The 17298-nt window shown below is 37.5% G+C and overlaps 1 protein-coding gene and 1 long non-coding RNA gene across 4 annotated transcripts in view; both read left to right on the top strand.

The window, feature by feature from the left end:
* The first annotated feature begins 1195 nt into the window (after window positions 1-1195).
* Window positions 1196-17298, top strand: part of LOC107860680 (protein VASCULAR ASSOCIATED DEATH 1, chloroplastic) — a 25375-nt gene continuing 9272 nt past the window's right edge. Inside the window, exons 1-14 of one of the 2 annotated variants that reach the window (XM_047394322.1) lie at window positions 1196-1564; window positions 2256-2315; window positions 4164-4214; window positions 4402-4467; window positions 5501-5596; window positions 5704-5802; window positions 6873-6967; window positions 7039-7223; window positions 8104-8144; window positions 8266-8353; window positions 8486-8572; window positions 8657-8711; window positions 10234-10300; window positions 16892-16991. In XM_047394322.1, the coding sequence (XP_047250278.1) occupies window positions 1370-1564; window positions 2256-2315; window positions 4164-4214; window positions 4402-4467; window positions 5501-5596; window positions 5704-5802; window positions 6873-6967; window positions 7039-7223; window positions 8104-8144; window positions 8266-8353; window positions 8486-8572; window positions 8657-8711; window positions 10234-10300; window positions 16892-16991 (1285 nt within the window). In that variant the 5' untranslated portion in view covers window positions 1196-1369. The remainder of the gene's footprint in view (window positions 1565-2255; window positions 2316-4163; window positions 4215-4401; window positions 4468-5500; window positions 5597-5703; window positions 5803-6872; window positions 6968-7038; window positions 7224-8103; window positions 8145-8265; window positions 8354-8485; window positions 8573-8656; window positions 8712-10233; window positions 10301-16891; window positions 16992-17298) is intronic. The other variant, XM_047394323.1, reaches the window with a different exon arrangement.
* Window positions 10307-15855, top strand: LOC124886375. Of its 2 annotated transcripts, none has more exons than XR_007043461.1 (2): window positions 10307-13960; window positions 14076-15855. It is a non-coding gene; the product is annotated as an uncharacterized LOC124886375 (long non-coding RNA). The 2 variants fall into 2 exon arrangements; XR_007043460.1 differs by having other exon boundaries at window positions 14038-15855.

The following is a 17298-nucleotide window of genomic DNA, read 5'->3' as shown; positions in this document are numbered from 1 at the left end:
CATATATATATATATATATATATATATATATATATATATAATTTTTAAGCACATTTTTAGAAAAACTTAAGTGTTTCGTAAAGGTGATCCTAAAGTAGACAGTGTAAGCACATAAATTTTATTGAATTAATTTCATATAAAATTTGAAATAACTTTGTGCTCATTTAGATTGAACAATTAATATGAATTTCGTAGAAATTAATGTATTTTATTAAATTCAAATAAAATAGAACTATTTTACATTGAAGCTCAAACTCATTTCATGTGTCAGATGACATGACATTTCAGTCAAATTCAATATCAACAATATGATGTCATGCATTCAATAACGTTGCAATCCAAGTCAAATTCAAAGCCACTTAAAAACTGTCAAATGTCTAAATAACATGTTTTAATCAATCAGAAGGAATCATATCACATAAGATTTGTGATAAGTTTAATGTCTTACATGAACTAATCAGAATGAAGTAAGAGAAATTATTTACACTTAAATTACCTTTCCCCTACAATTATAAATTAGGAGTTCCATGATTTTCTAAAGGCATTCAGTAAATATTTGTAAAAGCATCGATATCGACTAGACAATTGCTCTATTTTGACATTGAGAAATTCAACTAACATAAAATAACAAGCATCCGTATCAAGCGTAACAAATGTGTTGCTGGTCAAGTGGTATGAAAAAAAAAACTCTTTTAAGTTTTTCTACATTCCTAGTCAAGTGTTTGAATTCCATGATCACAATTTGTGTAGACTTTTATTTATCCCATTTGTATCACATGCTAATAAATTACCAAGCTGTATAACTAAATCATGCATAATTAACATACACTAACCAACTATTATACAATTCCTTAGGTATATGTATGTTTGTGCGATATAAAATAAAATACTCTTCATTTAATTTCAACAATTTCTTAATACATACTTTACTAAATGTTTTTTATTATATAATTATTTTCAACCATCATTGATGTGTACTTTACTAAATACATTTCTCACACTAATCATTTACTTTTCATTATATACTTTTCGTATTTCAAATAATTCTTGATATATACTTTACCAAAGTGCTTTTGTCATACTAATCATACTTAACTTCAATTTAATAATTTCATATACCTAACTCATAATAGCGATGACCCTTAGTCCCGTAGTAATTAAGAAAGCCCGCAAAAAGTCAAAAAGTCGGCACATCAAAATAAAACCAAAATCAGTCCACGTCTGCTTCTCTTTATCAAAAAATCCGGTAAAGTTACGTTCCAACAAAACGACGACGCTGTGTAACCGACACGTCCAAAATGGGAGCCGTTTTACACTTTTTTATTCGCTGAATAGATGACTCTTTGTTAATTTAATTTTCTCAACTACCATGGCTGCCGCCGCTGTGCCGGAGAAAATCATGACGCCGTCGCCTCCGCCGCTGCAACATATGCATCTCTCACCTTCTACTTCCCGGCGCAGCCTCGACCTCGCCTCTGATAGTGATGCTCCTCCCGATCGCCGCTCTTCCATTGATCTTCTCTCTTCTTCGACATCTAGCCCTTCCCGATCATCTGAAGCTCAGGTTACTATTACAATTTTGAAGTCTAAATTATGAATTTAATGCTATTTTAGTGTATCTTTTGCAATTTCTGTTGGATTTTGTTGGTGATCAATGCTTTAGAGAAAAAATTATTGTCTGATTTTGTTGCATGCAAACGCAAACGAAGAACTATTTTACCCTTTTTCACGTGTTTTATACTATTGACTATGTTAAAACAATTGGATGATTCGACTTTGTGACAGAATCAGCTAGCTATGAAGAGTGAAGAGTATCAGCAACTTTTTCTATTTTGATTTGTTCAATTTTGACATTGCATTTGAAGTCCGAGTTGTGAATTTCTTCTCTGATTTTGTTGCATGCAAGCAAAGAGCTCTTTTACTTTTTCCAAGAGTTTTCTACTACTGATGACTATGATTAATCAATTTCCTTGTTGTGGTTGTTGGATGATTTGACTGAAGCTCAGGTTACTACTTCATTGTGAGTTATGAATATAACGCAATTGATATTCTATTTGACATAGAATTTGAACACCGAATTATGAATTCAATGCAATTTTAGTGTATTTTTTGCAATTTTTAATGAACTTTATGGGTGAAGCTTTAGAGAAAATTTCTTGTCGGATTGTGTTGTTTTACTCTTTCACTTTTTAAAGAGTTTTATAGTATTGACTATGTCTAAACAATTTCTTTCTTGTGGTTTGACTTTATGACAGAATCAGCTGGCTATGAAGAGTGAAGAGTATCGACAGCTTTTTCGTCTACCATCTGATGAAGTGAGTGAAGTTCTCTTATATGCTTAATTTCTTGAACTGGTTTTGTTTTCTAAATATGACTCTGGGAGTTTCTGTTTCTTGTTATTCCATTTCCATGACTATTTACTGTTTCTAGCTCTTTGATTGTGGTATTACTTGGTGGTAGTGAAAGTTCCATTTTTTTAAAGTGTGCTTTGTCATGCTTTCTTTGCCATTTTGTCTTGGATTCTTCACTCCCGTTTTTTTTTTTTTTTCCGAATTGCTTTGTAATGCTTTTACTTGAGCTGAGAGTCTATTGGAAACAGAGGCGGAGCTACAGCATAATGTGGGGGTTCGGCCGAACACAGTAACTTTGACGTAAACTCTGTATTTGTATTGGAAATTTCAACAAATATATAAATAACGCGAACCCACATACAAAATTGTTGGACAGCTCAGTGGCGGGCCGTATCATGTAAAAGCTTTCCTTGTCTGAGATGCGAGTTTGACCCCCACTTTCTGCATTAATTTGTCTACCTTCTAAGGAAGCAATAAACCTGCACATCAGGGACTGTTTTTGTTAAATATACATTATGTATCTGTACTCGTATGTCAGTTTGACGGTTATTATATATTAGCTTGAAGTTGTTGTTCTGTCTTAAAATTTTAAACCCCCAAACCTCAAATCTTGGCTCCGCCAATGATTGGAAACGACCTATCTACCTTGTAGGGGTAAGTTTTGCGTACACACTACCCTCCTCAGACCCCAACCTTGTGAGATTACACTGGGCACGTTCTTGTTGTTGACTTATTTCCTAAATAAGCTATACCGTGCTTGGAAACGACCTATCTACCTTGTAGGGGTAAGTTCTGTGTGCACACTACCCTCCTCAGATCCCACCTTGTGAGATTACACTGGGCATGTTCTTGTTGTTGGCTTATTTCCTAAATAAGCTATACCGTGCTTGTAATTTTGAGGGATTCTCAATCTTTTCTTTAAATTTGTTTCTTATGAATTTCCTGGACATCAAATTGTCGTAGTTTACTTTATGGTTATGTATGCTGTAGTGTGATTCACTAAGGGATGCATTTGTTCTTTTTTACTTGGTGTTTTTAATCTCTTTAGGAGTATCAGCACTTCTAATTACCAAATCTTGTTTGAGGCCCAACAAAAAAAAGACAGACTAGAGCCCAGATTCACTTATTAGTTTTTGGGCGGTTATGGAATATAAACTTCTCTGGTTATGGCTAACATATTTGGTCTAAAGTTGGATTAAAGGAGGAGGGTTGTGATAGGTTGATGGCCTATATATATTAATGCAGAGTTAGTCTAACTATGATCAGACCTCTAAAGCAGAATGGATACAAAGGATTCCTATGGCTGACCCAAACTTATTCGGTGTTGAGGCTTTAACGGGGTATGTTTCTGTTTGATATGTTCTACAATGTTAAGAAAATACTAGGTTTGTTCAATTAAGTGAATGTGTCCTAGTGCTTATTGGGAAAAATATTATCTTGAACTGTTCACTCAAAAAGGTACTTAACCTTCGCGTGTCCAAGTTATACTTTTGTGGGCATCCATATGCGTCCTTTGTCAAGTTCATTTGTTGTGCATTTAATCTTCATGCCATGTTTCAGACTAGGAATAGATGTATTTTTAGACCTTTTCTAATTTCTAGGATACATCTCTTCACTTGTCCAAGTGGTTGAGCATGTCTGATGTACACTCTATCTCATCTATGTAAAGAATATACTTTTGCATCTTTTTTCATGTGATTGAATAAGCTTTCAGATCTACATGCTAAGAGATATTTTATGTGTATGTTCTGATACAACAACCACGCCTCAATTCCATACAGTTATGTCTGATCTCCCTTATATTCTTCACAGGTCCTGGTTCAAGATTTTAATTGTGCCCTGCAAGAGAGTTTTCTACTTCAGGTAACTTCTAACTGATGATATTTTACATCCCATACACATTAGGAAAAATGGTTTAAGCATTTATAGTTGAACTTGTTGCTTCTTGTACGACCCTCATCTTATTTCTTACATGTAACATCTTTTTTCTTTCTTTCTAACTTGGTTTACATACTGTTGTGAGTATGTTAATGTTGTACTGTTGTTGCAGGGTCATATGTACCTCTTTGGCCATAGTATTTGCTTCTATTCCAACCTCTTTGGCTTTGAGACAAAGGTTTGTTGTTTCGGTTTTTTTAATTGGTTGACCTTTCATAAAGCCTTTAGTTGATTGGGTTAGGGTTTCACTGCTGATGGGTGTTCATCATATGTTTACACAAATGTAGCTGAGATTTATCAGTTCCCATTATGCAACTATTTTGGAATTGTTATTAATGCAATATGTAAGACATCACGAGGTCAGGAGAGAGAATGCATGTGCGTGTGAGAAGGAAAATGCATATTTATATTTTTTGGATTTGTTTTTGGGGCCCTTCTTGATTGAATTTCAAATGAAAGCCTCCTCGTGATTCATGGTTGAAAGAGCAGGAAGGGTCTGTATATTTATAACTAGATGTGAAGATTGGATTTGCGTAAGGTACTTATGAACAGCCATTTGAAATGGATGCTTCAAAGAAGTGAAGATTCCACGTAACACTAAAAAAGGTTTGGTTCACATGTTTGTGCTGATATAACAGTATATAGAGGAGGACTTAGGCAAGGGGCATGATATCCCCTCATATGTTGGTGGGAGGTCGTATGGAATGAAAGTTATAAAAAATGCTCATAGTGGGATGCTGTATTAGTAGTTTCTCTTAGCATTTTGCTTCATGAGAAGATCTCGTGAATTGAAGGTGATGGATTTTTGAACAAGGGACTCTCTCTTTCCTCTATCTTCCTCTGTATTTCCCCCTTTATTTGTTCTTCAAAATGGGATCCATAAATATATATCCATTTTATATTTTTTGTGTTGCTTTCCTGCTTACGTGCTGTTGACATATTCTGGACTTGACCCATGACATCGTCCCTGCTGTTGTTGGCAATACAAGGGTACACTATCATGAGGTCTTACTGAATGTGTGTAAAGGATTTATTTTTCTGTACTCATCATATAGCTGTGGGTTTTAAGCTCTAAGACTGACTAATAAGCTCTATTTGACATTTTTACCAAGACTTTATACCACATGATCCATGATGTTAGTTTATGTCCTATTGTTTCTCTTTTTCATTTTTACCTTGATGCACACCTAATTATCATGTTCATCTGCCAGAGAATAATTCCTTTTCATGAGATTACGGCTGTACGAAGAGCTAAAGCTGCGGCCATATTCCCGACGGCAATAGAAATAGTAGCCGGAGGAAAGAAGGTGATTCCTGGATCTGTGATGCTATGTTATCATGCTATATGCCTGTTCTCCTCCTTTCAGATCAATACTTATGTGGAAAAGTGTTGACATGCTTTCTGTAAATGCAGTACTTTTTTACATCCTTCCTGTCTCGAGATGAAGCTTATAAGCTTATCAATGATGGTTGGCTACAACACAATGGTGCAGCTAAAGAGTCTGCGGATCTGGTGTGTTGTAACTCACTTAGCTTGGCCATTTATAACATGCATAGTTATGTTGCAATATGAAGCATCCCCCCTCCTCCCTCATTTTGCTTACTGCTTGCAACTTATAAATACGTTGTTTGCACTATTTTGGTTAGTCAATAATCATGATGTCAGTTATTCCTTGTGTTACCCGACATAGAGTTATTTACCACTTACTTGAAACCTTGTATTGGTACTTGCTACTTTTGATTCTGGAGATAAGTGTGAGAACATTACTTTTTCAGTCATATAAATTCGAAAAGAAGGCTGCTGTTGCAGTGTAAGGATATTATTAGATTGAATATTCCAAGTTGAATCTCTATTTCTTGTTTCCACTTTGCCTTTTCGATTTATTTCCTTCAATTTCCTTTTGGTTATCATCAATGCGGAATCATGGTGATATTTCAGCTAAACTAATGGTATGGATTTAGACATAAGGATTTAGACTTTGCAAATGGCTTTAAAGATGTTCTTCTTTGTGGAAATGAAACACGATATACAACCAAAATCTAAGCAGTTTCCTGAAGGGGCACTTTTTTCTTGAAAATCTTATCCATGACTTGCATTTTTGAATGAAAACACCTGATACTAAAATGGATGAATCCAGTCGGGCCCTTCTTTGCCAACATTGTTGTTATGGTACTAAGAATAGTTACCCCCCCTTGATTCCCAACCAAGCACATATAATCTGGAGTCTGATGTGGAGGCATTTGGCTTAATCATTGCGATGGTGGTATTCCTGGCTAAGTTGCACGGGCAAGGTCTCAGATATTCGGGTCATGTGCCATGTTTATGCTTCACTGGCATATTTTAGAGTTGGTAGTGAGAGCATTGGCTTTATCTCTCTTAGATTGTTTCCTTACCATAATGGCATAGCAGATGCTTCCTGGTTTCTTCTTCTAGTCACTTTTTTTTTTTTTTTTTTCGCAAAGAGAAGTTTGAGGATTCTTCTCATATTCATCTTTTGAGGTATATCTGCTTCAATTCAATGAAAAAATTGTTTCTTGACAATGGTGCTTTTCTAAGTATTTTGAACTTTGCGTTGATGTCAGGAGCCAAAATCTGATCTGAACATCCTAGATAATGGAATAGTAGAAGGAGCAGATAGTTTCAGGCAGACTATGGAGGGGGCGAAATCCGTCGGAAGGTATCTAGAGTCAAGTTAAGAATCAACTGCCCTTTTTGGAGTTATTTCAGTCTGTTTATACATGTGACCAGGAATAAGGACAATATGGTACAAGATGACTCAAAGACATTAATGAATGGTGAATTTGAAATTGCATCAAACCCTTCAGGAGTGCAGGACAATGTTGAAGAAGAAGCGGTTATTGTTCAAAAAACTGATTGTTCATCATCTGGAACGTCCTCTGGTTTGAAGCTGGAGGATTCCGATGCACCTAGGGGTCAGTCAAATGTTCTTTGGGTTTTCTTATGTGCTTTGTTACTCTTCAATTGTGTTCAGCAGCTTTTTCCATTAAATTGATTACTATAACTGCTGCTATTTAAGGAAACTATGCTTATTCATAAATGAATGACATGTTGGAATTATCTGCTCTCCTCTGTGACAAAAGTATGTGCTCGTGTTGCCTTACCCTCACATTTTGCTTCTGCATAAATACGGAGAAGTGCATTGTGACTAGTCTAATTCATGAAACGGAATTAAAGTTAAAATGCAATGCACAAAGCTAAGTCTGATGCAACTTTCTCAAATGTGCAAGGAAAAAGATACGAGCAATGAAGCTCTTAAGTTACTCTGTTCATTTAGAACCTTCAAGTGGAAGGTGCTGCCTTTTCCTCTTCCTCTTTTCCTAGTCCTAGATAATATATAGTACCCTCTCTTTGGTCTGGTTTTGTTATCCTATTTCTGTGCCTCTGTTTGCAATAATGGTACTGGACAGTGGACATAGTCGTCACAATGTGAGAGATTTGCTATTTTTTATTTTGGAGAATGAAGAGACATTTACTAGGACCTACGAGCAGGTTTGCTTCCCTAGTACTAGACAGATGCCGTGTGGTTTTATCTTAAGGGGTGGGTGTCTGTTCTTAGAGTTCAGTACAGGTTAATGCTCAAGTTTTAGTAGGCAGATGAGTACCTTTATCCAGAATCAAGATTCTTTTTGGTTCTTGTATCCATCAGGTCCTAAAGAGTTTAAAGGCTTAAACAACTGTTTCTTGGATTCTACCAGCGAAGCTTTCCTTGTTCTTTTCCATCTTTTTCTTTGTTTGAAACTCTATTCTATATTCAGTTAAAAATTTAGGTTAACTTTTTTCTCGTTCACGCAGTCCCTGAATGCTTTACACTTGTTGCGGAGGCAAAGTTTCCGGTAATATAACTTTTATCTTTTCCCAAGGTCTTTTATTTGTTCTGAATCCCTAGTTTTCTGTGTGATGGCTGTGTAATGACTCCAATTAGACCGTGAGTTTAACTTGATCTTTTTGGTGCAGGTTACTGTTGAAAAGCTCTTTGAACTCTTCATTTCAGATGACAGTGTTGCTTTCCAGGAGTCATTCCGTAGAAAATGTGGTGATAAAGGTGACATTATTCATGGATTTTGATGAAGCAGATATATTTCAACACATTATGTTAGATTCAGAAGCAATGGATCATAATGAACTAATAAGTCATTATGCAGTTTCTCACCTAAACTTGCGGTTGTTTTTTCAGATTTTAAGTGTACACCGTGGCGTCCTCATGAAGAATTTGGGCACACTCGTAATATATCGTTTCAGCATCCTATTAAAATCTATTTAGGTGTGACCATACCTCTATATGACATGGAATTTCTCAAATTGGTTTAAGATATATTTATATATGACTAATGTATGGTTTGATTAGGTGCAAAATTTAGTGGCTGCCATGAGGTTCAAAAGTATCGTTGTTACAGAAACAGGTAAGCCTTTTTTTGTTCTTCCAGATTCCTCGTGTCATGGATTGACCTTTGCTAATAGGGCCATATACAGAATTATATTTGTGGAAGCTTATGCTTCTCATAGATAAATCCTGCAAGTGTGAATAGCATGAGCAAAAGCCACTTAATTGTGGCTTCATATGGAGTCTTTGTAGAAATACTTTTTAGGGCCAAATGTGATTCACATGCTTATGTGTGGACTCACTTGGTATTATATTCAAAGCAGTGATCAATTTGCTAACTTATTTTAGTGTCAAATTTGCATCAAGACGTTCTTCAAGTTGTATGTTTTTGCTTACTCAACTAGCTTATGTGATGATCCATGGAATTTACTGAGCAATCTAGAAAACCCTTCTCTCTCTCTCATACTTCCGGGTCCACTTTTGCTCTCAACCCTCGCCCCAACAGAAAACCAAAAATCTAAGGGCCATGGAGCTTCATCAACTTCCCAGTTTCTTTTAATATTGTTCATGATCAGGGTGTTTTCCTTATTGATGACCTACAGATCAATGAAGGAGCATTTTTGGCCTCTTCCTAAATGGCCATTGACATGCCCTATTCAGAGAATAGAGGGGTAAAACAACTTCTTTCTGATATTGCTTCTGTGCTCATCACAGTTTCTTCTCCCATGCTTGGAGCTTCTTACATGGTTTCCAATATGTCTTCTCACCTTATCTTACTTCCTTTCAAACCTGTTCTTCTTTAGTTGAACTCCTCGCTATCTGGTTTCCATCTTTTCTTTCCCCTTTTACAGGTTCAAGGGGAAGACCAAACACAAATATTGCGTTACTCAAGTGATGGGTTGCTCTTTTGCTTTGTTTTTTTTGTTTTTTCAAATCGCCTAATTCGTATTGTTTTGCTTTTCCTGATTAGAGAACCTCTAATTTGGCTTGAAAAACAAATAATTAGGCATTGGAATGAAATGGTCCTGACCTGAATGGAGTAGAATAGATATGGAGGATTCATACCATTTTGTTTGGATTGAGGCATAGCTGATTGGTTCTTTTCCTTTTTCTTTGGTACAAGTAGTTGATTGAAATTCATTGATTTTTAAAGTTCTCTAGGATATTCCAATGAATTAAGTAACCTTCAAATAAAACAGTTGTCGTTGCTTGAATGATAAACTAACTCGGTTTAGAAAATGCCGTCATTTGGTTCATAAAAAGATTTAAGTATTTCAAGGCGATGGCATATATCTAGGACCTCCATCCTCCTCCAAAATCCCCCCCCCCCCCTCCATGCATGGCTTCAAGAGAGAAGAAAGATCTATTTCACTTCACTCCTGTGATAAGCAAATATTTTTAATTGCAAATTGGTAGATTCTTTAGATGCATAATTAATCTATTTTCTTCCTGAAGAGATGTATCCCGTGCCTGCATATGTCTAGACAGTTTGATCTTTTAGGTCTCTTCATTTTTCTCTATCATTTAGAAATAAACAGGGTTTAGTGTGCTGATTTAATATTGATATGTGATGTTATTTTAACATGCTACTTTGATTTCAGTCACCTGGTGATCGAGTCATCACAAGAAGTCAGTGATGTTCCTTTTGCAGACTATTTTCGAGTGGAGGTATGAGTGTTACTTTTCACAAGGGTTTGATTTCTCGTTATAATAGTACTACTTGCAATTATCTACTATTGGTTCTTAATCAATATTTATTACAAGACTGCACTTGCCTTATCGCTATGGGGTTTTCAACTCATGTTAGATGACTGATTACAGATATTGGTATCAAGGAGATACCTCATAGTGGAAATTTGAAAGGTAGACGTTAACATCACTGGTTTATTATCCCCATAGGTTTAAATGTTAATCTCTAGGTGTGTAAAACTGCCCTTTGTTTCCTTCTTATGACCCAGGTCATGCTAGTTTACGGGGTAACATCTAAGCCTCGGTGGATAGAGTTACCTGGTAATGTGCCGGGAGGAGATGGTAGGTACCCCTGGGATTAATCGAGGTGTGCGCAAGCTGGCCCGAATACTACGGTTATAAAATAAATATATGTGTCCCTTCTTTCTCATTCACTCTTACTTCATACGCTCTGTCCCTTGCCCTCTTGCTGTCCTCTCTCTCTACTTCCCTCCCTCCCTCACACACACCAAAAAAAAGAAATCATTTTCTGAGTGTCTCTCTTTGTGTAAAATTTTCCCAAGAAAAACTTCTGTTAATAGGGGAGGGATGAATCAACTTCCATTACTCACGAGTGGGAAACATTTTCCTCACAATTATTTGACTCTTACTCTTTCTTACTTGTCCGAACTTCCAACCTGCATTTAATCATAGACCCATCTTTAATACTCAAAATAATTCAAAAAGTAAATATTTTTCAGCCATCAACCAAAAACAGGAAAACATTTTCTTGAGGAAAATGTTGTTTTGTGGAGAACATTTTCCTTCTTACCAAGTACAATAATAGATACATGCCTAGGTCAGAAGTGATCTTACATTTAATTTAAGGAGGTCGCATGGCAATTCAAAAATCTTTTTTTTATTTGGTCGGATAAATAATCCACTTCTATTAATCTATTGCAATAAAAAATCCGCCTTATGGGTAGGATTGCTAAAAGGTGGGAACCAACTAATGTTATTAGTTCAACGTCATTATCAATTTAGTATAAGCTTTCTGTATGTGTTGGTAAATTATGTTAATTTATCTTGCCTGAAATGATATGCCATCAACATTGTTGGTTTATTATCTCCCTTACATGCCAGGTTCATCTCCACAAACATTAGAATTCCAATCTCCTTGTAGTGACTTTCAACTTACAATAGCTGCTATTAGCCTATTAAGTGTACAGTGAATTCTTGAGAATACTACATCAAATTTATAGATTTGAAATACTATCTAAAACTTGAAAATGTGAGTTGACCCTGTTTTTTTTTACATATAATTCAAGCACGATTGGTTCGTCCTCCCAGCTATAGGACTCTCATACCTAGGAAGAGGGGTTATCTTTTTTTTGGAGGCAGGTTTGGAGGTTGATTTGTTGGTGGGAAGGATAGATTAAGTTGTTGCTCTTCTCTCACGTAATTTATTTTAGTTCTTTTTGTCGAGGAAGGCAGGGAATGGAATGTGGAAGGCAGGGAGTGGCTGTTGGTTGTCCACACCGTTCTGTTTTGCTGAGACCCCAATGCCAACTGCTCTTGATAAAATATTGAAAGCATTTCAATGTTTAAGTTGACCTATAAGGTTAATTTATCCCCAAAGAGGGGTTAGCGTTTAGAGGTATAGTTTAAAATGTAAAGAACCAAGGTGAGAGCTAGGCCCCTAAACGAGATGTTCAAACATGGAATAGGCTACAGTGTCCCGTTGCCACTTGACATTTGACTTGGTTGGATTTGGAAGCAATTGCATGGGTGCGTAATGTGAGTGTTGTCTTGGCCTCTTGGGCCAAGTGCTCTTGCTGATACTTGGCAATGCGGTTGCATCAAGGTGCCTGTGGAAGGCATGACAGACTAGGGGATATTATCAAGAAAAAGAAGGCAAGGTTCGTGCCGAGCCAAGTTCTAGACATGTGCGAGGAGGGTGTAGCAAGACATGTGCATGGCAAAAGTGTCAAGGCCTTGTCAGTTGGCGCCAAAGTGAGCATGTTGGCACAGGCATGCCTGGCATATGGTTATCCTAATCCTTGGTGGTACAATCTGAATACGGGTATGTGTCAAAGTGCACAGTGACACGAGATGCACAAACTCACAGCATAGTCTAAGTAAAATAGACTAAGTATTAAGCAATGTAAAACACTCAATAATATACAGGAAACAAGTTTCCAACCTTTATTATTCTCTCAGAATTACAAAGGAACAATGCCACACGAATTTTCTAAGGCATCACAACACTCTCAGCCTTAGACAAATTCCAGCAACACAAATATAAAGACTGCACAAGGCAACTACAAACAGTTACAACTGTCACACTTGGCAGCATGTCATTGGACATGGCCTGCATGCCTATCACATGACTCAACAAACTTTATCTAGAACTTATTACATATCTGAAAATCCCACATGTAAAAATATTCAAATTTCGAATTTGCAACTGCCTCATGTGACAAACGCATGGGCAGCTTTGCCCCTTAGCCGAATTTGTCATGCTTCACACGTAGAATATTTTAGCCTATTCTTGTCATGTCTTTTAGCCACAACATTGCCGAGGCTTATTTGATTACTTAGACGATTTTTTGGTGGTATATTTGGATGACATTGTCATTTATAGTTGCTCTCTTGATGAGCACTTGGAACACTTAAAGTTGGTATTATCTCGTTTGAGAGAGTAGAGACTTTATGTGAAAATTGTGAATTTGCCTAGAAGGAAGTGAAATTCCTTGGGCATTTGGTTAGTCAAAACCAAGTAAAAATGGATTCAAAAAACGTGCAAGCAATTGTGGAATGACAGACTCCTAATGGGGTCAAAGACTTGAGGTCGTTTTTGTGTTTGGCTAACTATTATCGCAGGTTCATTGCGGTTGCTTACTCAAAGAAAGCGGCTGCATTGACAGATTTGTTGGAGAAAGATGTCAAATGGGTGTGGTCTGAAAAATGTGATACAACATTTCAGAAATTGAAGAAAGCCATTGCTTTAGAACCCATCTTGAAGCTGCCTGATTTTGAGTTACCTTTTGAAGTGCATACTTATGCATCAGACAAAGCTGTTGGGGTTGTGTTGGTGCAAGGTCATTTTGTGGCCTTTGAGAGTCGAAAATGGGATGATGCAGAATGACGGTATTTGAACCATGAAAAAGAAATGGTGGCAGTAGTGCATTGCTTGCAGACTTGGATAGTGTACTTATTGGGTACTCGTTTTATTGTGAGGACTGACAATGTTGCTAACACTTTCTTTAAGACGCAAAAAAAGTGAAGTCCAAAACAGGCACGGTGGTAGGAATTCTTGGCTGAAGATGACTTCATTTGGGAGCATAAACTAGGAAAACACAACCAAGCTGCTAATGCACCAAGTCGAAAAGAGGTATTTGCTGCTATATACTCTATTTTTCACTTGAAATTGGTTTTCTTGATAGAATCAAATTTTGTGCTGCAAACGATCCGCTCTATGTCAAATGGATGGGTCAAGTGAAAGATGGGACAATCATAGTACCTCAAGGTAGTGGACTACATAAAGACTTGATGAAAGAGGTGCATGATACTCTTTGGGCTGGACATCCGGGTGTTGAACGATGCTAGCTTTGCTGTCCTGTGTGTATTTCTGGTCATCCGTGTGTATGAAAGAGGAAGGTTTGTTGCAGCCTCTACCTATTCATGAAAGGCCATGGTTGTCTGTCTAAATAAACTTCATTTTTGGGTTTCCAAAGGTTGATGGGAATGCTTCTATAATGGTGGTGGTGGACAGGTTTTCAAAATATGCTACCTTTGTTGCTGCACTAGTTACTTGCTCGTCTGAAGTTGCTACAAGTGACATTGTGAGTGATCGAGATGTGCGGTTCATAGGTCGGTTTTGACAGACTGTGTTCAGCATGATGGGGGCTGACTTGAAGTTTTCCACAGCAAATCATCGTCAAACTGATGGCCAAGCTGGAAGAATCAATCACTTGCTAGAAGAATACTTGAGCCATTTTGTGGCAGCAAGCCAACATAACTGGGTAGACTTGTTGGATATGGCACAGTGTTGCTATAATCTGCACAGGTCGTCGGCAACAGAGAAGAGTCCATTCGAACTTGTCTTAGGCATGCAACCTATGCACCACTTGACGTAGTGATGCTGAAAAGTCGTGGCATTTGTCCTGCTGCTTATAGGTATGCAAAAGACAAGCATGACATGCTTGTTAAGGCACAAGACAGCTTGAGGAAAGCCCAGAAATGTATGAAGAAGTATGCCGATCAGCATAGACGTGCGGTGGAGTTCAATGTTGGAGACAAAGTGCTTCTTAAGCTCCCTCCACAAATTTGGAAACAGATTGTGAGCAAAAGAAGGCATAGGGGATTAATTGTAAGATATGTTGGCCCGTTCGAAGTTGTTGAGAATATTGGGGAAGTCGCTTATAAGTTGAATTTGCTGGAAAGGTTGAAGATTCATCCTACTTTCCATGTTAGTTTTCTAAAATGGTATCATGAAGATGCTGAAGACTCGGGCAAAGCCAAAAAGGCTCCTCCTTTGAATCCGAAGTAGTATAAAACCAAAATGGTGAAAATACTTGATCATCGGGTTGTGGAAAACAACAAAAGGAATACCAAGACAGAATTTTCGATACAATGGAAAGGAAAAAGTAAAGAGGATGCGGTATAGGAGAAGACTCAAAACTTATGGCAATTCGACAAGCAGATTGAAGACTACCTCAAAACAACCTCGACGAGGGTGTCGAGTTCATATGGTGGGGGTGCATTGTTAGACCCCCAGTCTAAGGCGTGATGGTCGACATACCATGTCAGGGTGCACATTGGCCTTGATACGGGCTAAGACAAGCAATGTGATGCTGTGTTGGCTATGAGATGCTGCTAACCAAGGGGCTGGAGTGTCAGCAAGGTAGCCTTGTGCACAATGTGTGGCGACAGGTGCATGGCACCTGCGCGGGCATGCGTGCAGGTAGTGGCATAGGCTTGGCATAGGCGCTGACATGGTCTAGGCAGTGGCGTGGCCTAGGTGATGACATGATCAGGGTGAAGGCATGGTCTAAACATTGGCATGGGCAGTGACATGGTCTAGACAGTGGCATGGTCTAGGCAGTGACATGACACAGGCATGGCAAGGCAATGCTGTGGCTGAAAGACATGACAAGAATAGGCTGAAATATTCCAAGTGTTGGAAGCTGAAAATATTCTAAGTGTGAAGCATGACAAATTCGGCTAAGGGGCCAGACTACCCATGTGCTTGTCACATGGGGCAGTTGCAGATTTGAAATTTGAATGTTTTTACAAGTGGGATTTTCAGATATGTAATTAGAATGTTTAGATAAAGTTTGTTGAGTCATGTGATAAGCATGCAGGCTATGTCCAATGACATGCTACCTAGTGTGACAGTGGTAATTGCTTGTAATTGCCTTGTGCAGTCTTTATATTTGTATTGTTGGAATTTGTCTACGATAGTGAGTGTTGTGATGCCTTAGAAAATTCGTGTGGCATTGTTCCTTTGTAATTCTGAGAGAATAATAAAGGTTGAGAACTTGTTTCCTATATATTGTTGAGTGCTTTACGTTGCTTAATACTTAGTCTATTTTACTTAGACTGTGCTATGAGTTTGTGGCTGAAGTTGTGCAGTGTGGCATGACTGCCAAGCGGTGGTGCTGCGAAAAATAAATAAATAACCTCCGTCTCAACTGTTGCAGGATTGTTGAAGATCCTTAAACGTAGCTCAACAGTAGTAGTCCTTGGGGATGTCGACGGCTTGATATGTTGTAGTAGCGTCTGCCAAGTGTTTCGTTGTCCCTTGTAACTGCCATTGGCTGCATAAATAGCCATGGTTGCCTGTTCGCTAAGGCAGTTGAGAGTTTTGTAACATGCTGCAGGCTAAGAGTTTTGGCTACTCGTAAGTTCCTTTTTGTATTGAGAATTGAGATAAAGAAAAATGTTGCGAGTATTGTTTCGTACATTGCTTTGTTCTTCAATGAATCAAGTCCCAAATGAAAAACTATAAGTGGAAGGTTAAGTCAAGTGACTAGATTGTCATGCAAGATCTTCCAGAGGGAATTATTCCTGTGACAGTAACTGTAGTTTGTCAGTTCTTTGAAATTTAACCGAGTAATCTTATCAAAAAGGAACTTGAGTAAGCAGCTATTTTACAGAATTGCCAATTTTTATATGATGCTTGAAGATAAATATAAAAGTCAGGGCTTAGCCATGGGAAGAAGTATCTATAGTGAAGAACAAATATTTCCTAGTTAGCCAGCTATTTGCACTGAGCATTTTTTCTTGACAAAGTCATCCTAGTTCTGCCTAGCTGGTGTGTGTTTCACATCTAAGCCTATTCTGATGCCTGCTCTAACTGTAATCCCCAGTGTTACATTATACTTTCTAGTAGAATTGTAGACCGTCAAACAATTTCTTCTTTTGACCACAATTATTGTGAATATATTTATGTTTTAGGATTCTTAATTTCTTTTTGTTATAGGAAGGGGTGTGTGTTGGGTAGAGCGGGGTTCTTGTTGTTGGTTATGTTGAAATTTTCTTATTTATTCTGTGTTGCTCATAACATCCCTATGCCTTTTACATTAGGGTTTTTGGGATGTAAAGAAGGATGGGGATGGATCTGAAGGAGGCTGCAGTTTGAAGGTGTACGTAAATGTGGCATTTTCAAAGAAAACCATTTTTAGAGGTGCACATCCTTATTTATTCCTTGTATACCTTCTCCAAGTTTTACTTCTGTAGTTTTCAAAAGAAATATCAAGTGTGTTGAAGTCTTACTGCAATTTTAAGAGGCACTGAACCCTGGGCTAGATTATCATGCTTTTATTATTTTTCCACCTCCTCCTATGCAGGGTTTTCTCCAACTCATCAATAAGTTATTAATTTCATTAAAGTATCTTGCCTTCTCCTCGTCTTCCACAACTTAAGCTTTTGGTATAGATTAATCAAATGCTTCTATATGCTTATAGGCCTCGTTTATCTCTTTATTGATTTAT

This window comes from Capsicum annuum, chromosome 8 (assembly GCF_002878395.1).
Source record: "Capsicum annuum cultivar UCD-10X-F1 chromosome 8, UCD10Xv1.1, whole genome shotgun sequence".
Taxonomy (NCBI): domain Eukaryota; kingdom Viridiplantae; phylum Streptophyta; class Magnoliopsida; order Solanales; family Solanaceae; genus Capsicum; species Capsicum annuum.
This window is presented reverse-complemented; position numbering and strand designations above follow the sequence as displayed.